Source organism: Dendrobates tinctorius, unplaced genomic scaffold (genome assembly GCF_039654945.1).
Source record: "Dendrobates tinctorius isolate UK_male_01 unplaced genomic scaffold, ASM3965494v1 ptg000116l, whole genome shotgun sequence".
In the NCBI taxonomy this organism is placed as follows: Eukaryota; Metazoa; Chordata; class Amphibia; order Anura; family Dendrobatidae; genus Dendrobates; species Dendrobates tinctorius.
Window position 1 is genome coordinate 36,662,503 of NW_027361784.1, and position 27,919 is coordinate 36,690,421.

General features: G+C 41.9%; 1 protein-coding gene across 7 annotated transcripts in view; it reads right to left on the minus strand.

Moving 5' to 3' along the window:
- ST3GAL1 (ST3 beta-galactoside alpha-2,3-sialyltransferase 1) overlaps nucleotides 1-27,919 on the minus strand; it is a 145,126-nt gene that overhangs the window by 22,698 nt on the left and 94,509 nt on the right. For all 7 annotated transcript variants that reach the window (XM_073590371.1, XM_073590365.1, XM_073590370.1 and 4 more), the window contains 2 exons: nucleotides 10,221-10,788; nucleotides 5,732-5,925 (listed from right to left, as the gene is read on the minus strand). In XM_073590371.1, the coding sequence (XP_073446472.1) occupies nucleotides 5,732-5,925; nucleotides 10,221-10,535 (509 nt within the window). In that variant the 5' untranslated portion in view covers nucleotides 10,536-10,788. The remainder of the gene's footprint in view (nucleotides 1-5,731; nucleotides 5,926-10,220; nucleotides 10,789-27,919) is intronic.

The following is a 27,919-nucleotide window of genomic DNA, read 5'->3' on the forward strand; positions in this document are numbered from 1 at the left end:
ATCTTCCAGACAGGCAGGGCTATGACGTCAGCTTTAACCCCTTCACCCCCAAGGGTGGTTTGCACGTTCATGACCGGGCCAATTTTTACAATTCTGACCACTGTACCTTTATGAGGTCATAACTCTAGAACGCTTCTATGGATCCCGGTGATTCTGACATTGTTTTCTCGTGGCATATTGTACTTCATGTTAGTGGTAAAATTTCATTCAAATAACTTGCGTTTATTTGTGAAAAAAAACGGAAATTTGGCAAAAATTTTGAAAATTTCACAATTCTCCAACTTTGAATTTTTATGCCCTTAAATCACAGAGATACGGCACACAAAAAACTTGATAACTAACATTTCCCACATGTTTACTTTACATCAGCACAATTTTGGAACCAAAATTTTTTTTTGTTAGAAAGTTATAAGGGTTAAAAGTTGACCAGCGATTTCTCATTTTTACAACACCATTTTATTTTTAGGACCACATCACATTTGAAGCCACTTTGAGGGGTCTATATGATAGAAAATACCCAAAAGTGACACCATTCTAAAAACTGCACCCCTTAAGGTGCTCAAAACCACATTCAAGAAGTTTATTAACCCTTTAGGTGCGTCACAGGAATTTTTTTGAATATTTAAAAAAAAAAATGAACATCTAACTTTTTTTCACAAAAAAAATACTTCAGGTTCAATTTTTTTATTTTACCAAGGGTAACAGGAGAAATTGGACTGCAAAAGTTATTGTGCAATTTGTCCTGAGTACGCTGATACCTGATTTGTGGGGGGGAACGACTGTTTCGGCGCATGGCAGAGCTCAGAATGGAAGGAGCGCCGTTTGACTTTTTCAATGCAAAATTGGCTGGAATTCAGATCGGACGCCATGTCACGTTTGGAGAGTCCCTGATGTACCTAAACAGTGGAAACCCCCTACAAGTGACCCCATTTTGGAAACTAGACCCCCCCAAGGAACTTATCTAGATGTGTGGTGAGCACTTTGAACCCCCCAGTGCTTCACAGAAGTTTATAACATAAAGCCGTACAATTAAATAATCATATTTTTTCTTTTCACCCTCAATTCTTATTTTTCCAAGGGTAACAGCACCGTAAAAGTTATTGTGCAATTTGTCCTGAGTACGCTGATACCCCACATGTGGGGGTAAACCACTATTTGGGCGCATGGCAGAGCTCGGAAGGGAAGCAGCGCCATTTGACGTTTTTGGCTGGAATTGAGATCGGACACCATGTCGCGATTGGAAAACCCCTGATGTACCTAAACAGTGGAAACCCCCCACAAATGACCCCATTTTGAAAACTAGACCCCCTAAGGAACTTATCTAGATGTGAGGTGAGCACTTTGAACCCCCAAGGGCTTCACAGAAGTTTATAATGCCAAGGCATGAAAATAAAAAAATTGTATTTTTTCCACAAACATGATCAATTAGTCCCCAATTTTTTTATTTTCCCAAGGGTAACAGGAGAAATTGAACCCCAAAAGTTGTTGTCCAATTTGTCCTGAGTACGCTGACACCCCATATGTGGGAGAAAACTACTGTATGGACACACGTCGGGGCTCGGAAGGGAAGCAGTGCCATTTTGGAATGCAGACTTTGATGGAATGGTCTGCGGGTGTCATGTGCGTTTGGAGAGCCCCTGATGTACCTAAACTATTGAAACTCCCAACAAGTGACCCCATTTTGGACACTAGACCCCCCCACGGAACTTATCTAGATGTGTGGTGAGCACTTTGAACCCCCAAGTGCTTCACAGAAGTTTATAACGCTCGGACGTGAAAATAAAAAAATCATTTTTTTCCACAAAAATGATATTTTTGCCCCCAATTTTTTATTTTCCTAAGGGTAACAGGAGAAATTGGACACCAAAAATTGTTTTGCAATTTGTCCTGAGTAGGCTGATACCCTACATGTGGGGGTAAAACACTGTTTGGGCGCATGGCAGAGCTTGGAAGGGAAGGAGCACCATATGACTTTTTCAACTCAGAATTGGCTGGAATTGAGATCAGACGCAATGTTGCATTTGGAGAGCCCCTGATGTGCCCAAACAGTGGAAATTCTAACTCCAACCCTAACCTCAACACACCCCTAACCCTAATCTCAGCCCTAACCCAAGCCCTAACCCTAGCCCTAACCCTAGCCCTAATGGAAAAATGGAAATAAATACATTTTTTAATTTTATTATTTTTCCCTATTTTCGGGCACGTGACTTTTTTGATCGCTTTTTATTCCTATTTTTGGGACGCAGAATGAACAAAAACCAGCGTTTCATGAATTTCTTTTGGGGGGGTGCGTTTACACCGTTCCGCGTGCGGTAAAATTGATAAAGCGGTTTTATTCTTCGGGTCAGTACGGTTACAGCGATACCTCATTTAGGTCGTTTTTTTATGTTTTGTCGGTTTTATGCAATGAAAACTATTTTATATAAAAAATAATTATTTTTGCATCGCTTTATTCTGCGAGCTATAACTTTTTTATTTTTTCGCTGATGATGCTGTGTGGCGGCTCGTTTTTTTGCGGGACAAGATGACGTTTTCAGCGGTACCATGGATATTTATATGCGTCTTTTTGATCGCGCGTTATTACACTTTTTGTTTGGCGGTATGATAATAAATCATTATTTTTTGCTTCGTTTTTTATTTTTAATTTTTTAGGGGTTCACTAAAGGGGTTAACTAATGGGACAGTTTTATAGGGCGGGTCGTTACGGACGCGGCGATACCTAATATGTGTGCTTTTATTGTTTTGGGTTTTTTTTTATTTTCAAAAAATGAATTTATTGGGGAATATTTTTTTTTTTTTTTACTAATTTATTTGGCGATTTTTTAAAAATTATTTTTACACTTTTTTTTAATTTTTTTTTTACTTTATTACATAGTCCCAGGTGGGACATCACTGTCCTGTGACAGATCGCTGATCTGTCACATCACAGATCACTGTGACAGACCAGCAATCTGACACAGGCAGTGCACAAGGCTTCCTCATGCCTGCGCTTTGCAGGCACTGAGGAAGCCAGCTTCCTGCAGGCCCCCGAAGGCCCCCGTCGCCATCTTGGATCCGGGGGCCTGGAGGAAAGGTGTCCCCCGCAGCAGCGCTGCACATTGCGCTGCCGTGGGGGGCTCAGGGAAGCACGGAGGGAGCCCCCTCCCTGCCGATGCTTCCCTTTAACTCCCGGTACACCGCGATGTTTGATCGCGGTGTGCAAGGGGTTAACGTGTCGGGGGCGGTCCGTGACCGCCCCTGACACATAGTGCCGGGTGTCAGCTGTGATAATCAGCTGACACCCGGCCGCGATCAGCGGCGCTCACCACGTGGGCGCCGCTGATCGCACTAGACGTACTATCCCGTCCATGGGCATAGGGGCCTGGGTCCCATGGACGGGATAGTACGTCTGATGTCAGGAAGGGGTTAAGCTCATGTCTGACCTGGACAGATTCTGGTCTAGTTTCCCCAAGTTTAGAGACACGGAGGGCTGGAGTAAGTTCAGCTTTAGTCCTATCTCTAAGCCAGATACTGTCACCGTAAATGTCATCTTCTGGAATGAGTCTGTTCCCCCCCAGGACATTGTGGTGTGGCTCCGGAGGCATTGTGACCTGGTCTCGGACCTCACCAAAAGCAGGGACAGTGATGGTATCTGGACAGGAGGGTGGCGGGTTTTGGTGAAACTGCGCCAATGTAATAACATCACTGCCCATTTACCCAACTCCTTCTTTATTGGGAGGGAGAGGGGTGTGTGTTTCTATCCAGGGCAGCCTCGTAAGTGCTTTAAATGTGGCAAGGCAGGTCACCTGGCAAATACCTGTACTGTGGTGAAGTGCAGCCTGTGTGGGGAGGTCGGCCATCTAGCTGCAGACTGCCAGAACATCAGGTGCAACCTCTGTGGGAAGATCGGTCACCCTCACAGGGACTGTCCAGACGCCTGGCACAATAGCTGTAAGGACTTTCCTGACGAGGACTTGGTGGCAGGGGCAGAGATTCTGGAGGAGGCAGCTTTACTGTCAGGGGAAATACTGACCAGACCAGAGGTCCACCAGGGGTCTACTCAGCTAACACCAGAGCAGCAGGGTTCAGAGAGAGAACAGGGGAGTATGGAGGTTGTACCTCAGGGGCAGCGGTCACAGGAAGGCATTACTTCAGTGCTACCATCTGTGTCTGAGGAGTATAGCAATAATCAGAAAAGGAAGAAAAAGGACAAGGCCTCCCGTAAACCTGAGGGGTATGACACTGGCCAAGGAGCCGGGAAGAAATTCCAGAGTTCTGCAGCTGTAATGGTCGTATCTAACAGGTTTGATGTTCTGTCTGAGTCTGACGGCGATTTTGAAGATGACCTGAAAAGAATTGACGCAGAGTGTGATAGGGACATAGAGGACTGTCCTCCACCAAAGCGGAAGCCCTTACCTGAGGGCACTCGGGTAGAGTCTGAGATGGAGACCGGTGGTGAACAGAATAACTCCGACTCAGATCTGGGACGCTGTCAACCAGATAATGTCTGAACTCAGATAGGGAAAATCATTAGGAGAAATTAGGAAATGTTAAGATAGAGAAGGATGAGTCACTGGGTAGGAACATGATGAGCTCTGTTTGCAAAGTGTTTTTTTTTTTTTTTCTCTCCTCAAACTAGGAGTATGGACTCTAAGTTAATTTGATATGTATAAACTGGATATGTAATGAATGTATGTACAATCCTAGTGAATTCAGTTTTGTATTATTGGAGGAATGTTATTTGTATTTGTTTGGTTTTTACAAAAAAAATTGCCCCTATGTACAAGAATATAACTACTATAATACTGCCCCTATGTACAAGAATATAACTACTATAATACTGCTCCTATGTACAAGAATATAACTACTATAATACTGCCCTTATGTACAAGAATATAACTACTATAATACTGCCCCCTATGTACAGGAATATAACTACTATAAAACTGCTCCTATGTACAAGAATATAACTACTATAATACTTCTCCTATGTACAAGTATATAACTACTATAATACTGCCGTTATGTACAAGAATATTACTACTATAATACTGCCCCCTATGTACAGGAATATAACTACTATAAAACTGCCCCTATGTATAAGAATATAACTACTATAATACTGCTCCTATGTACAAGAATATAACTACTATAATACTGCCCCCTATGTACAAGAACATAACTACTATAATACTGCTCCTATGTACAGGAATATAACTACTATAATACTGCCCCCTATGTACAAGAATATAACTACTATAATTCTTCCCCTATGTACAAGAATATAACTACTATAATACTGCTCCTATGTACAAGAATATAACTACTATAATACTGCTCCTATGTACAAGAATATAACTACTATAATACTGCCGCTATGTACAAGAATATAACTACTATAATACTGCTCCTATGTACAAGAATATAACTACTATAATACTGCTCCTATGTACAAGAATATATCTACTATAATACTGCTCCCTATGTACAAGAATATAACTACTATAATACTGCCCCAATGAATAAGAATGAAACTATTATAATTCTAGGAGAAGCATTTGGCCATTACAGTCACACATTATATGCGGTTCCCATTTCTGTATCCACTATTTTCACAGAATAATTACATAATTTCAATTTTTGCAAATAAAATTATATTACACCCGTCTCCGCTTTTTGCATCGTGTATACGAGAGTTTTCGCTCGGGCCCTTTCCCCTTGACAAGCTGGCAGTACCAGTCGTCAGTCTCACCTGAACACAAGGTTGTGGCTGTCAATTTCCTGGCCATATTCTGAGCCTTTGAGGTTTCCGGAGTTGCCCACTACGGCACATGTTCGGCATCGGTCTGGGCTATGGTCCTGCAGATTGTTGTGACCTGGGATAAGTGTAAACATTTCTTCGATGGCTTTGTTGATTTCCATCGGTTTCTTCTCACCTTGTAACCTCTGTGTGTAGAAAGAAAATAATTGATTTGATACTTGACGGAAAACTTTTTCAGACGTCACCAACACAAGTAAACCAGACTTAACCGCAACGTCTGATTAGTGGGGTCTAACTGCTGGGAACTACTGTAACGTCCAGATTCAGTGGGTCCACGACTCTTTAGCTTGACTTTCCATGTGACGGTGGCCATATTTCAGGTCCTTCATGCTGCCAATGCAGCACCGACAACACATCCCGCCCAACATTTAAGCCATAATAATAATAATAAATTTTATTTCTATAGCGCCGACATATTCCGCAGCACTTTACATTTCAGAGGGGATTTGTACAGACAATAGACATTACAGCATAACAATAATCACATAGATCATAACAGATACCAAGAGGAATGAGGGCCCTGCTCGCAAGCTTACAGTCTATGAGGAAAGAGGTAGACACGAAAGGTGGGTGGTAACAGTTGCCCTGATTGTTCGGACCAGCCATAATGTTAAGTGTGTATCAGTACAGACACAGAGGGCTAATGGATGCATAAAGCATGTGGGAACATGATGCGGGGAACCTGGTTATGGTAAAACTTTTGGCTGTGTCACCCAGGGATAGATTAGGTTAATGTGTTGAGGAGGTAGGCCAATAAATGAGCTTTCACGGCACGCTTAAAATTGTGGGGATTGGGGACTAATCGTATTGACCTGGGAAGTGCATTCCAAAGAATTGGCGCAGCACGTGTATAGTCTTGGAGACGGGAGTGGGAGGTTCTGATTATTGAGGATGCTAACCTCAGGTCATCAGCAGAACGGAGGGCACGGGTAGGGTGGTATACTGAAACAAGGGAGGAGATGTAGGGTGGTGCTGAGCCATGGAGGGCTTTGTGGGTGAGGGTAATAAGTTTATACTGAATTCTGGAGTGGATGGGTAGCCAGTGTAATGACTGGCACAAGGTAGAGGCATCGGTGTAACCATTGGTGAGGAATATGATCCTGGCTGCAGCATTCAGGATAGATTGGAGAGGGGAGAGTTTGGTAAGAGGGAGACCGATTAGAAGAGAGTTACAATAGTCGAAACGAGAATGAATAAGAGAAACAGTAAGAGTTTTTACGGAGTCAAAAGTAAGAAAAGGTCGAATTCTAGAAATGTTTTTGAGATGCAGATGACAAGAGCGAGCCAGTGATCGAATGTGGGGGACAAAGGAAAGCTTGGAGTCAAGTATGACCCCAAGACAGTGGGCCTGTTGCTGGGGAGTAATAGTGGAACCACACACAGAAATGGCAATGTCGGGCATAGGTACATTAGTAGAGGGAGGAAACACAAGGAGTTCAGTCTTTAACAGGTTCAGTTTCAGATATAGTGAGGACATGATGTTAGACACAGCGTTTAGACAATCGCCGGTGTTGTCTTGAAAGGCTGGCGTGATGTCAGGAGAAGAAGCGTATAATTGGGTGTCATCAGCATAGAGATGGTACTGGAAACCAAATCTACTGATTGTTTGACCAATACGGGCAGTGTACAAGGAGAAGAGGAGGGGGCCTAGAACCAATCCTTGAGGAACCCCAACAGTAAGGGGAAGGTGAGAGGAGGAGGAACCGGCAAAAGATACAGTAAAGGAGAAGAGATAGGAGGGGAACCAGGAGAGAACGAGTCCTTGAGGCCAATGGAACGGACACTTGGAAATCAGAAAACCCATTCGAAAATTAAAAAACGTAGAATAGACCCCTATTAATGACTCTCATTCATGACTCCATGTAGAAAGTACTTAGAAGTCTTCACTTTGGAGGACTCAGCATGAATGAGATCTTTGTAATACTTTCTTTCACCTGCGGAGGCACTGTAGGAAAACTAAACACATACTTACAATTTATTCCATTGTTTAGCGGTATATGCCGTTTGTAGGTCACTTTTTTAAAATTAAATAACTGAGGGGTTTACATGGGGGGGCTCTTTTTAATTACTTCAAGACAGTTCCTTTAATTTTAGGAATTTTGGTCAATACAGGTAAATTCCAATCCATAGGGATTAATGGTCCAGTGGGCATCTTTCTTTGCCTCTCTAGCCTAGGATGGTGTAGACCAGGGGGTTCATCATGAGTGTAAGTCATGGAGGGCAGATGTCCACAGCAAGTTGGTCCGATTGGTGTAAACAGGCTGCAGTACGAGCCCCGGTTCAATCAACCATTGCACTATCTTTATATATTTATGGCCTCGTTTATATATACCGAGTCCTAAAAAACACAATTACTGGAGTTTGTGTCTCCTATTTCATTTAGCCTAACAAGCAAAAATCTGCCTCTGCCGTCTCCATATGTCAGCATCACACGAAATGCGGGAAGAAGTGAAGCTACACCTGCACCTCGTATCCTCCCTCCATGGTGCCATCGATAGCCAATTACCGAAATAAGAAGACATATAGTCTGAGTCTGCAGGTGTTAAGGGCAAATTCACAGCGTAGGCGGAAAACAAGTGTTATACTGGTTGCATTCATACGCAGAGTGACTGCATCTTCTCACATCCTGAATCATATAACAGGATGATAAATGACAAACTGCAAAAACAACCTAATAAAGGAAGCGAGAGCGGCCACATAACTGAGGTGTAAAAGTACAGGAAAAAAATGAAAAGCAAGAAATGGGCTGTAAAAAAGGTCCTTACTAAATGGGTAATATGTACAGAGCGCAAGTAATAACAACCCACAATCACAGAAATAACTTGAAACTAACAAGTTATGTACAATTTAAATTTACCCTTATACAAGAATATAACTACTATAATACTGCCCCCTATGTACAAGAATATAACTACTATAATACTGCCCCTATGTACAAGAATATAACTACTATAATACTGCCCCTATGTACAAGAATATAACTACTATAATGCTGCCCCTATGTACAAGAATATAACTACTATAATGCTGCTCCTATGTACAAGAATATAACTACTATAATACTGCCCCCTATGTACAAGAATATAACTACTATAATACTGCCCCTATGTGCAAGAATATAACTACTATAATACTGCTCCTATGTACAAGAATATAACTACTATAATACTGCTCCTATGTACAAGAATATAACTACTATAATACTGCCCCCTATGTACAAGAATATAACTACTATAATACTGCCCCCTATGTACAAGACTATAACTACTATAATACTGCCCCCTATGTACAAGAATATAACTACTATAATACTGCCCCTATGTACAAGAATATAACTACTATAATACTGCCCCCTATGTACAAGAATATAACTACTATAATACTGCCCCTATGTACAAGAATATAACTACTATAATACTGCCCCTATGTACAAGAATATAACTACTATAATACTGCCCCTATGTACAAGAATATAACTACTATATTACTGCCCCTATGTACAAGAATATAACTACTATAATACTGCCCCCTATGTACAAGAATATAACTACTATAATACTGCCCCTATGTACAAGAATATAACTACTATATTACTGCCCCTATGTACAAGAATATAACTACTATAATACTGCCCCCTATGTACAAGAATATAACTACTATATTACTGCCCCTATGTACAAGAATATAACTACTATATTACTGCCCCTATGTACAAGAATATAACTACTATAATACTGCCCCCTATGTACAAGAATATAACTACTATAATACTGCCCCTATGTACAAGAATATAACTACTATAATACTGCCCCTATGTACAAGAATATAACTACTATATTACTGCCCCTATGTACAAGAATATAACTACTATAATACTGCCCCCTATGTACAAGAATATAACTACTATAATACTGCCCCCTATGTACAAGAATATAACTACTATAATACTGCCCCCTATGTACAAGAATATAACTACTATAATACTGCCCCTATGTACAAGAATATAACTACTATAATACTGCTCTTATGTACAAGAATATAACTACTATAATACTGCCCCTATGTACAAGAATATAACTACTATAATACTGCTCCTATGTACAAGAATATAACTACTATAATACTGCTCCTATGTACAAGAATATAACTACTACTAGAATACTGCCCTTATGTGCAAGAATATAACTACTATAATACTGACCCCATGTACAAAAATATAACTACTACTAGAATACTGCCCTTATGTGCAAGAATATAACTACTATAATACTGCTCCTATGTACAGGAATATAACTACTATAATACTGCCCCCTATGTACAAGAATATAACTACTATAATACTGCCTACATTGCTGAATAATGTCATTAATATAATACTGCCCCATATATATTGCACCTTTATATTAGTGCGGTCACTCACCATCCACCACTTGTACGTACTCTCGGACACCATACTGTTCTGTTTCGTCATTAGAGGAGGAAACGTTAAATTAAATCTTTCATCAAACCAAATGGAGTTGTCGGTCTCGGACACACAGCTCTCACAGCTGCACGGCCTCCGCACGGACATAATGAATCGGATAAATGGCTCTGAGAACCTGAAGTATCTTTCGGGGTTCCATAGGACGAGCCCCGAGTTCTGGGTGTAGTTAAGAAGGAACGACATGATGGTGATGGCAAAAACTGCCAAGGCGATGGTAAACAGCTTCAGATTTCTGTTCCTTAAGGCAACCATGATTTACGCTGGTCAAGGCTTAAAGGGGTCCAGGAACAGTTGGCATGTATGTTCCACGCTGTCACAGACTATGATGCTCGATCATTGTCGACCCTCCAGGTAAGATGTCCTCAAGGTCTTCAGCAGCTGGATCAGTTTTGACTCTTGGAGATTGAAAAAGTTGCGTACAACTCCTGGGTCGATGGACATGGGGTCCAGGATTGTTGTAGGATGACCTGGTTATGTGTCCTACAGGGTTCCAGGATGGGTTCTCCTGTAGAGATAGAAGATGATTACTAAATGTACAGGATTAGAAGAAGAAAAATTTCAAAAACAGCGCCGCCACCTTTTCATAGGATGTGTCTGGTATTGCAACTTAACATGTCATGATATATAGTTTTGATGCCTCATTCACACGTCCAATTTTTGCGTACAAGTGCAAACTTACACCTGTAATAGTGAATGGGGCGGTTCACATCTCCGTTATTTTACACGGAACGTACATTCTGCGCAACATTGCAGAGGCAGGGCTGAATTAGATCAAAGTAGGCAATGCAGCAAGTCAATAGGTGTGTAAAAAAAAAAAGGGAAGGCTAGAATAGGAAAAGGTAGGGAAACGTTTTAATTTTTGTTTCTCATCTGAAAAAAACTTTAACCACACCCTGTTAGTACAATCTGACCAAACTGATAAAAAAAAAAAAATTCACACAATTTGGACTCATATCCCTTACGTCTGAATGAGGCCTTAGAAAGATGCAGAACTGGCGTGGCAAGCCTTTACTTTTAGCAAGGATTTGTGGTGTGATCTGAGCCAAACTCTCCTTATTAAGCAGTTTTGCTATATAAAAAAAAAAAAACCTGCAGCTGCATCCCCCTCCTCTGCATCGTACCCTCCTTTCAGTTTTACAACTGGAGGATTTAAAACCTGCAGCTGCATCCCCCTTCTTTGCCCCCTACCCTCCTTACAGTTTTACAATTGGAGGATTTAAAAGCTGCAACTGCATACCCCTCGTACCCCCCTACCTTCCTTTCAGGTTTACAATTAGAGAATTTAAAACCTGCAGCTTCATCCCCCTCCTCTACCCCCTACCATTTTTACAGGTTTACAACTGGAGGATTTAAAACCTGCAGCTGCATCCCCCTCCTCTGCCCCTTACTGTCCTTACAGGTTTGCAATTGGAGGATGTAAAACCTGCAGCTGCATCCCCCTTCTCTGCATCCTACCCTCCTTACAGTTTTACAATTGGAGGATTTAAAAGCTGCAACTGCATCCCCCTCCTACCCCCCCTACCCTCCTCTCAGGTTTACAATTAGAGAATTTAAAACCTGCATCTTCATCCCCCTCCTCTACCCCCTACCATTTTTACAGGTTTACAATTGGAGGATTTAAAACCTGCAGCTTCATCCCCCTCCTCTACCCCCTACCCTCCTTACAGTTTTATAATTGGAGGATGTAAAACCTGCAGCTGCATCCCCCCTCTGTCCCCTACCCTCCTCCTTAAAGGTTTGCAATTGGAGAATTTTGTGGGCAGAATATTTCTAAACTTTTCCAGAGAATCTTCAGACAAATAACTCAGGTTTTTGGAAGGGGAAGGGAGGAATAGCTAAAACTCGATGGAAACTAAGGATGGGGTTGCCCAGCGCAGGACCCTCGCGTACACATTTATATGAATTACTGGGTGTTATTAGAAGGGGATGTTACTGAGTGCAAACCCCTTTAATTTGATGAGTGACGGGGCACAAGGACGTGCTGATGATCTGTAGCCATACACAAACACTTTCCTACACTTGTAGACATTTTCCTATGAAACCAATGACCAGAAATAATATGGGATGGAGGAACTCGTCAGGACGCGGTCATCATTTTTCCATTACTACGTGGTAGGAAATCATCAGTGATGTCTGGAGGATAAAACACAACTCATTCTCAGAATTCACAGGCACCTAGAAAATACTCGATGCTGCGGACGCCCTATAGAAAGCTTAGGATCAGCTCTACTATACACTAATTATCGAGAGTTATTACAGAATGTCAGAGTCTCCTCCAGAGCTGCATTCATGACTCTGCAGATACAAAAAAAAAAAACGTAATTGTTCATCAGTTTCCCTGGTGATTTCCTCTCTAGAACCATAACTTCCTTAAAATGCAGAATAATCCAAAACATTACACTGTGAAAATTAATTTAAGCTATAAGGAGGTTCTCAACTGTGGAAGATTCCTAGCAGGGTCCCTTGAGTAGAAGCAGATCACAAAATGCCACACTACCGAGACCTCCAGCGATCAGCTATCATTTGTGGGAAACCAAATATCTGTACAGCACTCCCGCAGGCGAAGTTAGGCATTACATATTATCAATGGGTCGTGTGTGTACCGCAGAACAGGACGGGTCCTCCAGAGCGAGAGACTCTTTATAAAGCTCTCCACTGGGGTCAGATGAGGAATCTGCACGAGACCCTCTTCTCTTAATCCGGGGTACAGTACATTAAAACGGGTTTTCTAAACTGTACGTCCTATGTTAAGTGTTGGTGTATGGAGTGGCTGATCTGTTTAATACAGCAGCGACCAGAGCTAGCGTTTAATTTGTGTGATGGCTGCCATGTTGGTCCTCTTGCGAAGCCAGACAACAATGAATAAATAAAAAAAAAAATTTCTAAAAATTAATATCACCCCCATTTAAAACTAAATAAATTAAAAAATAAATAAAAAATCTGGTATAGCCAAACTTGTAAAATTTCAATAGTAAAATAATAAAAAATATTTAACCTGCGGGCTAAACAAAATAAAACATTTTGGTACTCCTCCAAAATGGGATAATAAAAATTACTGTTCGCCAGACATAAAACAAGGACTCATACTGGTCCATCGGAGAAAAAAAAAAAAAAAAAAAAAAAAAAAAAAAAATGGAGAAATTGTGAATTCTTTTTTTCTCCACCATTTCATTGAATCTTGTCCTCCAGAGTAAAAAAAAACCACAAAAAACCGCTAGCCCTCGCATGGCTACAGTACTTGTCAAAAGTCTGGACACACCCGTTCATGCAATAGTTTTTCCTGTTCTTACTGGAATGAGCACATGGTAGATTTAGCCCTATCCCACAACTGTTCCAAGCCAGAATATGGCAAGAGACACTCAACTAAGTAAATAGAAATTACTTTAAAATTGACTGACCTAATCTGAAAAATTGCAAAAATGTCCCAATCTGTAAAATTGTTAGAACCTTGAAGGTATCTTTCAAGAGAGGTCATGAAAACCACAAATCGCTATGATGAAACTGCCTCAGACCAGGAAATGGATGGATTTATGTCTTTTTACATCAATTAAGGAATTTGCTCCTAAGAACTTGTGTGGGCATCACAACACATTACCAGACCCCAATCAGTAGACAATAAAACTTTCACTCCTTATCTATGAACTGGTCCAATATTTATGGCCATAACTGTCTATTACTCCCCCATAATGATAGTTCTGCTTCACGTCACTTGTCTTATCTATTGCATTTTTCCTGTGCTGTGTTGTGCATAAATATGTGATTCTTCATATTTTGTATCAGTCTATGCCTGATGAAGAGACCTGAGTAGTCTCAAAAGCTTGCAATGTGTTACCATCTTTTCAGTTAGCCATTAAAAGGTATCTACCACTGAGGACTCTCAATTCTAAATATTTTTCAGCCCAGGAAAGGAAGACCAAAAAATGACCTCTGCTGCAGAGGATAAGTTCATCAGAGTTAACAGCCTCAAAAAACACAAATTGACAGCATGTCAGATAACAGCTCTCATAGATGATGCACAGATATCAACATCAGCTGTCTCATCAGAAGCAGGTCGTTATGGTCGAATTGTAGCAAAGAAGCCCCTACTGAGGGCCACAAACACGAAGAGACTTTTTGGCAGGCCAATAAACACAAGAAATAAACATTAGATCGTGTGAAATCTGTGCTGCAGTCTGTTGAGTCAAAATTTCACATTTTTGGCACCAAATGCCATGTCTTTGAGGGAAGCAGAAAAGGTGATTGGATACTTTCTACATATGTGCTGACCATCATGAAGCCTGGAGGGAGAGGTGTGATGGTGTTGGGGTGCTTTGTTGGTGACTCCATTAATAATTTATAACAAATCCATGGTACACTTACCACAGCGTTCTAAAGCGACCGCCATCCCATCTGGTCTGCACAGTGGGACCATTATTTGTGTTTCAACAGGACAATGACCCAAAACACATCTCCATTCTATGTAAAGGCTACGTGACTAAGGAGAGGCACAGGTGTTGCACCAGATGACATGGCCTCCACAATCACTCAAACTCAACCGAATAGATATGGATTCAGATTGAAGGCAAAGCAAACAATAAATGCTCAGCACCTCTGGTAACTCCTCCAAGACAGTTGGAAGCCATTCCTGGTGATGACCTGATGGCGCTGTCGAAGAGAAGGGCCAGGAGGAGGATGTAAAGCTGTCATTACAATAAGAGGGGGGCACCAGGAGAAATCTAAGGTTTAAAACAAATTCTGCACGCCTTGAACATACAAAGTTCAAGGCATGCATCGTGTGTCCACTGCGGGAAATTGGCACAAATCTGGCCGTGTGTATGACCCCTACATTACCAAATAAACTGGAAATGAGCCAATTGTGCGGACCTGCATCTGCATTCTAGTGAAATAAGAAAAAAAAAGTTGCAAAGAGAAGAATTATGAATGTAGGTCCAAAGGCGTCTAGAATACAGAATCCTAGTAAATTCTTGTAGAGATGAGTGACATTATCCAATTGGTTTTCAAGAGAGTCTGGGTGGGGCAGGGTTTTCAGGGGCTAAGCTCTGCGGACAAGGTGGTGGTATATGATGGTGCTACATCAGTAATAGTAAACAAATACATGAAATCTAAAATCCACAGTGAAAATTCTTGATTTTCCTTCCTCCTGTGAAACCATTAAACACTATAATTCACCCTCGAGTGACCTTCATTTTTTTTGGCAGTGGCGGCATTTTTCTGATCCAGTTGGAACTGAGCGGCTGCCTTGTTCTGCACATATTAATCAGCGCCCTGACAGCGCCGCTGCCTAATTACTGTTTGTGTGTTTTGCTTTGGCGTCAGGCATGAGATGGATTGTTTTCTACACTGTAGTGACAACAAGATCCTGCGATGTGCTCATGGCCGGGACTTTTGTCACATCTAGAACATGACATGTGGTCCCTCCCCCCGACGAGCGTCAGCAAGACCACAACTCCTACGCCAGCGGTAACGGCCGCCATGCCCTTTGCTGTAGTGAGGCGCAACGATTTCAAAAGTTGGAAAAGTCTTTAAAAAAAAAAAAAAATCTGTAACTTTGTAATGGACTTTGGTTTTCTAAATTGTTGCTTGCTGTCAGTGAATGGCAGTGCTCGTGCTAATAAATCAGCACAGACTTCAAGCCCAGATGTGGACACAATCGTATCCAGTGTAATTAATTCCCTGCAAGCTGAAACTATCAGCGCAATATTTCTTCTAAACTGAGAGTTTGTTACAATGTATCAATGCAGGTAAAAAAAAAAAATCAGCAGCCGTAATTCCAGACTGTTTAGCTCACAGAGGATTTTCTAGACTGGAAACAACTGTAACAAACACTCAGCTGCGACACATTAAGTCTCTGTTGGTTCCATTCCTTTACAGTTTGCAGACATCTTGGGAAATGTGAGGAATTAACAGAAGTCCTAGGAGTTTTTATTACACAATCATCACTGAACTACAAAAAAAACAAGTGGTTAACAACTGGCTGCGACTTTGGGCGTCAGTCCTGTTTATTCAGGGGATTCCGGTTGAAAAGATCCCGTCATCCCCCCCATAAGTTGTTTTACGCGGCTACAAGGCGACGGCGGCGTTTTCCCCCGTGAAGTCATGTCTGGCTCCGATTAAAGAGGTGCTGCAATCTGCTGATGTCACAAGTGCGGCATTGGACGACGCAGGAGAAACGTCCACAGCCGAAATTATGACTCATGAATGGAATGCGAGACCTGCAGTAAAGACTGACACATACACGGAATACTCAGAGAGAGAATAATGCAGATTTACCTTACACGGGGTCTAAAAAAAAAAGTTGTAGGATGATGCTACGATCACAATTATTGGGTCAGGGGTAACAATATTTTGTATCCATAACTTTTTTCATTTTTTGTTAATGTAACCCATTTGATGGAAATGCCTGGGAATGCTTAGATGCTAGGACACTATTGACTAAAGCATCTAAGGGGGTTAAACGGCCAGAATCGGAGGTGTCAGATGTGCACCTATAACGGAGGGCGTGCTCAGCTCCCAAAACCCGCTCCATCCCAGTGCTGTACTGTTGCGCTTAGTTCCGCTAACTCATCCTTCTCAACTTTATACGAATGACACCCGTCCGTTGTATGGACAGCTTTCTGCCGCATGATCAAAAATGATTATCGCCCCCTTTGAGAGCTTTGTCAAACTCTGCCCGCAGGCCAAATCTAGTGTCAGCTGACGCTTCCTCTCCCATCATTCCCCCTTTACGTTTGATGTCTCAGAGCCGCGGGCACAATGATGTCATTACAACATGCCTGCTGTGCCGAGGTGTGCAGAGGACCAGAAGACACCATGAAGTGATCGGAGCAGGGGGAGAATGGGCAGAGGGGAGTTTTCATTTTTTTTTTAGCGTTGAGGCCATTATACAGTATGAAGCACTTTTTGTAGCCATTATACTGCATGCATGGATCAGTATGTGGGGCCATTATACTGTATGGAGCACTATGAGGGGCTCATTATACTGTATGGAGCACTATGTGGGGCTCATTATACTGTATGGAGCACCATGTGGGGCTCATTATACTGTATGGAGCACTATGTGGGGCTCATACTGTATGGAGGACTATGTGGGGCCATTATATTGTGGGGAGCACTATATGAGGCCCATTATACTGTATGGAGCACTATGTGAGGCCATTATACTGTATGGAGCACTATGTGAGGCCATTATACTGTATGAAGGACTATGTGGGGCCATTATATTGTGGGGAGCACTATGTGAGGCCCATTATACTATAATGAGCACTATGTGGAGCCCATTATACTGTATGGAGCACTATGTGAGACCTATTCTACTGAATGGATGACTTTGTGGGGCCCATTACACTATATAGAAGACTATGTGAGGCCATTATACTGTATGGAGCACTATGTGAGGTCATTATACTGTAACGAGCACTATATGAGGCCATTATACTGTATGGAGCACTATGTGAGGCCATTTTACTGTATGGAGGACTATGTGAGGCCATTATACTGTATGGAGGACTATGTGAGGCCATTATACTGTATGGAGGACTATGTGAGGCCATTATACTGTATGGAGCACTATGTGAGGCCATTATACTGTATGGAGCACTATGTGAGGCCATTATACTGTATGGAGCACTATGTGAGGCCATTATACTGTATGGAGCACTATGTGAGGCCATTATACTTTATGGAGCACTATGTGAGACCTATTATACTGTATGGATGACTTTGTGGGGCCTATTACACTGTATGGAGGACTATGTGGGGCTTATTATATTGCATGGAGAACTATGTGGGACCCATTATACTGTAGGGAGGACTATGCAATGTAGGGCCATTATACTGAATGGAACACTATGTGGGGCTTATACTTTATCGAGCACTATGTGGGGCTTACTGTATGGAGCACTATGTGGGGTTTATTATACTGTATGGAGCACTGTATGGGGCCCATCATACTGTAGGGAGGACTATGTAGGGTCCATTATACTGTATAGAGGACTATGTGGGGTCCATTATAATGTATGGAGGGCTGAGTGGGGATTTCAATTGGGGAAACATACTGTTATGGGGTCACCATACTTCTCTGGGGTCATCATACCGTGTGTGTGGAGGAATTCACTGGGGGGGTATCTTACTGTGTTTGGGGGCACTTTTGTTTGCATCATACTTTATTATATGTATTATTCAAGGTTTTTTTTTATATTTTATTATTACATATTTAAATTCTGCCATGGGGCCATATTCTTACCCTGCTCTTCCATAACATATTATATCATTCCAACATTTTTTTCTTAGCTCTATTCATCAAAATGTACCTTGTTGGGGGGACAACCCCTGTACATTTGTTTCCACATGAAATTGTTCATCGTTATTCTTTAATAGCTATCAAGGTTGGCTGCGACTGTGTCCAAGCTTTTCGTTTTGGCCCCCTGCGTATTTGAGTCTGACATCCCCGGCGTCCAGGGACGCAGAGCCACTTGCTGTGAACATGTTTCATCTTCAAGGATTTTTTTTTTTTTTTTTATTATCTCCTTCAGGTTTCCAAAGACTTTCATAGACGTTCCCTGACCGTTCTTCAGACGGCTTCACTAGTATACAAGTAAATATCGGAAAAAAGCGCTCAGGAAAAAAAAAAAAAAAAAGAAAAGACAAAATAGATCAAAAGTTTCTTCTTCCCGAAGTTTTAAAGAGTTTTTCTGAGCACATCCTCACCAAAAGGTTTTGCAGCAAGTTCTCACATTGAGCATTTCTGCTGAGTTTTTGGAGCAGAATCTCTGAGCTTTTGAGCAACACTTGGGAAAGTTTCCGCTCCTTGGCTTTGTGCACAAAGAGTCTTTTCGACGAGTTTTCAGAGCGGAGGCCCAAAGTGAGAACTGCAATGTTTTTTGTCGAGTTCCTGCTCCAAAAACTCCTTGAAAATCCCTGTGTGCACATAGGTCATTTCCAATCCAAAAACTAACCTCCAAGTTTTTAAAGATTTTTGAACTTTTAAAAAGGAGGACTTGGCAACTTTCTGCTCCTAAACAATTAACTAAATGTGCACGGCGTCATATCTAGAATGATTCCACATGGCACCTGCCTGATGAAGTGCGAAAAAAATTGCCACCAACTATGAACATATGCAACGTCAAAGCAACTTTTTCTAGATAGATATACACGGCTGAAGCTTCTAAGGGGTTAACAGTCATATGAATGTCAGGGACAGGTGCACACAGCCTCCGGCACAGGCGTATATATGGGCGATCCCCTGCAGGCTGATATATCAGGGCATAACACCCCATCAGCTACGTGTCAGCACCAAATACCTGGAGCTTTAGAAATCAGAATCTTCCTAGAAAAGGAAAAATATTTCCTATCGGTTCAAAAACATTCCCCGAATTCCTGCTACCATGTGTCCCGTGGAGCAGCTGGGGAGAGGAGAGGATAGTGCTAGGCGTTCCCCCGAACAATATCAGACCAAGAGCCTCTGTGGGTTTTTTTTCCCTGGAAGGTAATAGTCATCTTTGTTTTTTTTTTCACACGCGACTTCTGCATTTTGCAATAGTTTTTGTTACATACATAATGACAATGTGATTGGTCAGGTGTTGCTGTTAGTCTGAGGTTGGATTCTACTAAGGACCTGATCTAACCGGATATATAAAACCACAGAACTCAAACAGGGTGTACTTAGTATATTCATAACTGGTTCTTGTTACCTTAATTTTAACTGATCAAGGTTTCAGTCTGCAGTCATCATTCCTGCATTCATTTTATAGACCCCGCTGTATGAAGTTTGCAGCCTGATTCAAGTTTCAGATTTTTCTTTTGTAGGAGTGTCTCTATTAGTAATACAGGCTGGATGTGAGGTCTGTGTCTCTCCCAGTAATATAGGCTGGATGTGAGGTCTGTGTCTCTCCCAGGAATATAGGCTGGATGTCAGCTCTGTCTCTCTCCCAGTAATACATGCTGGATGTCAGCTCTGTCTCTCTCCCAGTAATATAGTCTGGATGTCAGCTCTGTCTCTCTCCCAGTAATATAGGCTGGATGTCAGCTCTGTCTCTCTCCCAGTAATATAGGCTGGATGTCAGCTCTGTCTCTCTCCCAGTAATATAGGCTGGATGTCAGCTCTGTCTCTCTCCCAGTAATATAGGCTGGATGTCAGCTCTGTCTCTCTCCCAGTAATATAGGCTGGATGTGAGGTCGGTCTCTCTCCCAGTAATATAGTCTGCATGTGTGCTCTGTGTCTCTCCCAGTTAGACAGGCTGGATGTGAGCTCTGTCTCTCTCCCAGTAATATAGGCTGGATGTCAGCTCTGTCTCTCTCCCAGTAATATAGGCTGGATGTCAGCTTTGTCTCTCTCCCAGTAATATAGGCTGGATGTGAGGTCTGTCTCTCTCCCAGTAATATAGTCTGCATGTGTGCTCTGTGTCTCTCCCAGTTAGACAGGCTGGGTGTGAGCCTTGTGTCTCTCCTAGTAACATAGGCTGGATGTGAGCTCTGTGTCTCTCCCAGTAATATATGAGAAAATGGAAAACGGTCTTAGGAGCGCAGGAAAGAGACTCAGACAATAGATGGGTTTAAACCACAACGCGATTCGACGGAGGATCCGTTTTCAGCAGTTCCACCTGCTGAAAACGGATCCTCCGTCGAAACGCGTTGTGGTTTAAACCCATCTTTTGTCTGAGTCTCTTTCCTGCGCTCCTAAAACTGTTTTCCATTTTCTCATTGCTCCTATCCTCCATTGGAGGTTTTCGGCTGGCGCTGCTGTGGAGACCTGACATCTTTGTCTGCCCCTGGGTTACTTCCTAAGCGCTCCTTTATGACCGCTTATCAGTAACTCTTTTTCTCCCAGTAATATAGGCTGGATGTGAGCTCTGTGTGTCTCTCTTAGTAATATAGGCAGGATTTGAGCTCTATGTCTCTCCCTGTAATATAGGCTTGATGTAAGCTGCGTGTGTTTCTCCAGTAATACAGACTGGGTGTGAGCTCTGTGTCTCTCCCAAAAAAATAGACTGGATGTGAACCTTGTGTGTTTATCTTAGTAACACAGGCCAGATGTGAGGTATGTGTGTCTTTCCCAGTAATATTGGCTAGATGTGAGGTTCGGGTGTCCCTCCCAGTAATATAGGCTGGATATGAACTCCTATGTCTCTGCCAGTAACACAGTATAGGCTGAACATAGGCTTGATGTTTGGTCTGAGTGTCTCTCCCAGTAATAGAGACTGGATGTGAGTTCTTTATGTCTCTCCCAGTAATACAGGCTGAATGTGAAGTCTGTATGACTCTCTCAGTAATATAGATTAGATGTGATGACTGCATGTCACCCAGTAATATAAGCTGGATGTGACGTCTGAAAGTCTCTCCAATATATGCGGCATGTGAAGTGGGAGTGTCTTCGCCAGTAATGAAGGCTGAATGTGAGATCTCTGTGTCTTTCCCAGTAGTATAGGCGGAAAGTTAAGTCTGTGTGTCTAAGTATCTGCAAATAATACAGGCTGAATGTGAATGATTCTGCCAGTAATATAGGCTGGATGTGAATGATTCTGCCAGTAATATAGGCTGGATGTGAATGACTCTGCCAGTAATATAGGCTGGATGTGAATGACTCTGCCAGTAATATAGGCTGGATGTGAATGACTCTGCCAGTAATATAGGCTGGATGTGAATGACTCTGCCAGTAATATAGGCTGGATGTGAATGACTGCCAGTAATATAGGCTGGATGTGAATGACTCTGCCAGTAATATAGGCTGGATGTGAGATTTCAATGTGTGTCCCAGTTATATAGGCTGGAGTTTAGGTCTAAGAAGTAATATAGACTGTATGTGAGCTCTGTGTGTATCCAGGGTGCTGCTGTACTCATAAGTTCATATATCAGCACAGCTTCTATCCTTATTTCATTTTCATGTTCTTTCCTTGTTATCTGTAGCCTGTTTTCTTTGCCATGCCAGAGATTGTACATGCTTTCTCTCACATCCACACTACAGATCTCTGTGCTATCCCCTGGTCTTCTGCTGCTATCTTTAACACTGAGCGAAGGGAGGGGAGTGCAAAGAGATGTCAGAAACAGTGAGCTAGATAAAAGACTTAAAGAAGCACTGTGGCACCAAAATGGCAGGAAATGTTTAATGAAGACTATTTAGAAAGTTGCTTAATTTGGAATTATATCAAATATAAAAATTCAAAAATCACCACTAGGGGGAGCTAAGCACTTTACTACTTACTCCGTTCCCCCTAGTGGCGGCAGTGGGTCGCAGATCATTTTACATTATGTCTATAGGGCAATTTACAGCTCTATATGAGAAATATGGAACTAAAATCACAGAACAGATAAATATAGAAATTAATTGACAAAGAATCTGGACTATGACATGCTATTTGACATAAAATACATTCTCTGTCTGTAGGGAGTGTGAGACACAGTCTCTAGCCCAAGACTCATCCATGGCCACAGAAAAGCTAAAAATAAACGGAGCAAAAAAAAGAAAAAAAAAAGAAACCTTTCCATGCGCAAAACAACTTATTTGAATTTTCTCACAAAATTAGACCATTAAACATGGGTGGTACTGAAAGACAGGAAGCAATCAGATGTACTCCACCCGTGTACTGGGTGCTACCCGCCTGATGGCACAACTAATAAAAAAAGCTACAGAATTAGAATCTGCAAACATAAAAAACAGTTTTACACAAATCCATGTACTGAAATTCATGGCAGAGATCAAAATGTCCCATCCAACACAAGATGCCGAGGAATGACACGTAACGTGCAATGGTCTGACACTTGTCTATAAGAAGAAGAATTATAGCATTAAATTCTCTTGTACATAGGGGGCAGTATTATAGCAGTTATATTCTTGTACATAGGAGCAGTATTATAGCAGTTATATTCTTGTACACGGGAGCAGTATTATAGTAGTTATATTCTTGTACATAGGGGCAGTAATATAGTAGTTATATTCTTGTACATAGGGGGCAGTATTATAGTAGTTATATTCTTGTACATATGAGCAGTATTATAGCAGTTATATTCTTGTACACGGGAGCAGTATTATAGTAGTTATATTCTTGTACATAGGGGCAGTAATATAGTAGTTATATTCTTGTACATAGGGGCAGTATTATAGTAGTTATATTCTTGTACATAGGAGCAGTATTATAGTAGTTATATTCTTGTACATAGGAGCAGTATTATAGTAGCTATATTCTTGTACATAGGGGCAGTATTATAGTAGTTATATTCTTGCACATAGGGGGCAGTGTTATAGCAGTTATATTCTTGTACATAGGAGCAGTATTATAGTAGTTATAGTCTTGTACATAGGGGCAGTATTATAGTAGTTATATTCTTGTACATAGGGGCAGTATTATAGTAGTTATATTCTTGTACATAGGAGCAGTATTATAGTAGTTATATTCTTGTACATAGGAGCAGTATTATAGTAGTTATATTCTTGTACATAGGGGCAGTATTATAGTAGTTATATTCTTGTACATAGGGGCAGTATTATAGTAGTTATATTCTTGTACATAGGAGCAGTATTATAGCAGTTATATTCTTGTACATAGGAGCAGTATTATAGTAGTTATAGTCTTGTACATAGGGGCAGTAATATAGTAGTTATATTCTTGTACATAGGGGCAGTATTATAGTAGTTATATTCTTGTACATAGGAGCAGTATTATAGTAGTTATATTCTTGTACATAGGAGCAGTATTATAGTAGTTATATTCTTGTACATAGGGGCAGTATTATAGTAGCTATATTCTTGCACATAGGGGGCAGTGTTATAGCAGTTATATTCTTGTACATAGGAGCAGTATTATAGTAGTTATAGTCTTGTACATAGGGGCAGTATTATAGTAGTTATATTCTTGTACATAGAGGGCAGTATTATAGTAGATATATTTCTGTGCATAGGAGCAGTATTATAGTAGTTATATTCTTGTACATAGAGGGCAGTGTTAGGCTATGTGCACACGTAGCGTTTTAAAACGCTCACTAAAAACCGGACTCCTTCCCAGAAATCGCGCGTTTTTTCCGCGCGATTTCACCGCGATTTTACCCCGATTATGATCGCGATTTTTGCGTGCGATATTCAAGCACTTTCCAAGCGATTTGAAGAATCGCTTGGAAAGTGATTGACAGGTTGGTCACACTCGTCAAACATAGTGTTTGACAAGTGTGACCAGGTTTTTACTATTGAGGCTGCCTATGCGGCATCAATAGTAAAAGATAAAATGTTAAAATGCGGGAAAAAAAAATAAAAAAATCGGGGTATATTTACCCTCCGGCGTCCCGCGCTGCCATCCCGGGCCTCAGCGTTCCCAGTAATGCCTTGCGAGACCTGTGATGAGGTAGTCTCGCGTTGAGGGGTATGGTACCCAGGGCCTGGAGGACAGTCTCCTCTCCTCCACACCGTGGGTACCAACCGCACATGAGACCCTTAACTTCCCGCATGGTGCGCATAGCCACATGCGGGAAGTAAGCGATTCTCATGCATTCCTATGGGTGCGGAATCGCGGCAATTCTTTGCGATTCCGCACAAAGAATGAGCATGCTGCGATTTTTTCCGCGATGCGATTCCGCCGCGGAAAAAAGCGCAGCATTAGCACAGCATGTGCGGAATGCCATAGGAATGCATGGGGGGCGTTCTGTACACGATTTTTAAGCGTTTTCGCGCCGAAAATCGCGGCAAAAACGCTTAAAAATCGCTACGTGTGCACACAGCTTTATAGTAGTTATATTCTTGTACATAGGAGCAGTATTATAGTAGTTATATTCTTGTACATCGGAGCAGTATTATAGTAGTTATATTCTTGTACATAGAGGGCAGTGTTATAGTAGTTATATTCTTGTACATCGGAGCAGTATTATAGTAGTTATATTCTTGTACATAGGAGCAGTATTATAGTGGTTATATTCTTGTACATAGGGGGCAGTATTATAGTAGTTATATTCTTATACATAGGGGCAGTATTATAGTAGTTATATTCTTGTACATAGGGGCAGTATTATAGTAGTTATATTCTTATACATAGGGGCAGTATTATAGTAGTTATATTCTTGTACATAGGGGCAGTATTATAGTAGTTATATTCTTGTATATACGGGCAGTATTATAGTAGTTATATTCTTGTATATACGGGCAGTATTATAGTAGTTATTTTCTGGTACGTAAAGAGAAGTATTTTTTATTATTATTTTGTTTTGCCTTATTGACCTGCCCAGTGGATGTGGGCATTTCTTATGGTGTCCGGTTATGTTTTCCATAATGACTATTATGTCACTTGTGCCCAATCATCATCTATAATTTGACATCCTATGAGTTCGCGCAGCTTGCCAATCTGGTACAAAGTACAAATTATTACATGGATTGTGTAACCATTAAACAATTTGTCATGCACCTTATAATCACTTCTAGACAAACCATATGTTAATGTTATGGTAACTATTTGCCATTACAGTACAGTCATTAGCATGATTAGGATCTATTGCTGATTTGCCGCTACTAATCATACAGCATCTTTTATATGTGACGCAGATAGGCTTAATAGAAAATAATAAAGGCACAGAATAGTATACATTGCCTATTTTGACATATTGTTTCCATGTTTATCTCCAGTTTGGCGATGTTGGCGTCAACCCTTACTCATCTAGTAGGGCTAATGAGTAAGGGTGGTTTCACATTAGCGTTTAAGGCCGCAGCGTCGGCCTGCGCACGGCCGCTGCTAAGCCCCGCCCCCTGCCGTGCCTCCGCCAGTAGCTCCGCCTACGGGCGCATGATGCTGCATGCGTCCTTTATCTTTAGCACTGGGGACGCAGGCCGTGCGCAGTATGCGTTTGGCGGCGCATGCATCTTTTTGATTGTGCACCGAGCGCACCAATTTGCAACAGGTTGCGTTTGGCGCTGGTCGGCGCACCCTTCAAAAGGACGCATGCGCCGATAAACGCATACATGCGCACGGCCTGCATCCCCAGTGCTAAAGATAGGGGACGCAGGACACATGCATCGTGTTGCGCCCGTAGGCGGAGCTACCGGCGGAGGCGCGGCAGGGGGCGGGGTTTAGCGGCGGCCATGCGCAGGCCGACGCTGCGGCCTTAAACACTAATGTGAAACCACCCTTACTAATGTGAAACCACCCTAAGAAATACCACCTACTAGTGATGAGTGAGCGTGCTTGGATTAGGTGTTATCTGAGCATGCTCAGGTGCTAACTGAGTGGCTACGGCGTGCCCGAATAATATGTTTGAGTCCCCGCAGCTGCATGTCTCGCGGCTGTTCAACAGCTCGTTTGTTTGACAATCCATGCAGGTGTTGCGGCTGTCTTATAGTCGCGAGGATGCAAACATAGTATTCGAGCACGCCGAAGACACTCGGTTAGCACTTGAGCATACGCGGATAGGACGCTCGCTCATCACTACCACCTATGTTTTCTCATGTCTACATAAGCATATTCCTACTTTAGTGATGGCTGCGCTAACCTCCTCACATATATTTTAACGACTGATGCACCAATCGTCTGATTGGTCTGTAAATTTATGTTTATGGAGACTTCGATTGGATAAGATAATTATGATAAGACTGTGATTGGATGACGCTGACAATCCTCTTCCACGCACCAACTGTCTATTGGTGGGAGGGGGCCATATGTAACCCAGCCCCCACCTCGTGATTGGCTGAGGGGTGTTTCGGGAATTTGATGAGGTAGGGAACCCATGCCTTTTTAAGGATGGTTGTTTGGCCGCTGAACGCAGACAGCAACAACGCCGACTCATCATTACCGTACAGTAGTGTTCAAAATAACACCAGGGAGTTCAAACACACAAAAATATGATCTAATCACAAAACCTTTCGACCACTTTTTATTTCCAGCTTTGGGAACATCGCACACTGTTCTCTAGTTCACAACATGAAGAGAAATGTAGATCATTTTCTGTAAAGAAGTTAAAAATCAACAAAAAAAATGAATATTGGTCCGTGTCTGAATTTGTCTTTAAAGACTCACAATACGTATTTTTTGTGTGGATTTCGCATTCCTCTGAATCAATGACCTAATGTTTCGTTGTTACCCACAGTTTTTTAGAACGGCTTCACATCTATCGCATGGAGTCACCCAACTTCCGGCCCCTGTTCTTCCAGCGCAGGATGCTCGGACTACAACCCACAATTTTTTGGCCTTTGTTGGCTTTTCCTCAGAAACTGCATTTTTTTATGCCATCACAAGTGTCCTATCGGACTAAGGTCCGGGGACTGGCCCGGCAGCTCCATAACCAAGATTTTGTTGGACTGGAACCAAGATGTTACTGGTTGTTTAGGGTGGTTGTCTTGGTGAAACTCCGATTTCAAGGGCATCTCCTCTTCAACGTAAGGCAACATGACCTCTTCAAGCATTTTAATATATGGAAACTGGTCCCTGATCCCTGGTGTGCGGTAACTAGGTCCGGCACCATAGTAAGAGAAACATGCCCATATCTTGATGCTTCCACCATGCTTCACTGTCTGCAGAGTGTACTATGGCCTGAATGCAGTATTATTTATAGTGGGAAATCAGGTCTTGCCTTAAGTTCATGCCTAATGGTGAACTTGTTTTTAGTTCATAGATCCACCAAGTTTCTCTCTTCGCTAATTTGCATCTCATGTCGCCACGTCTGGTTGGTTGTTT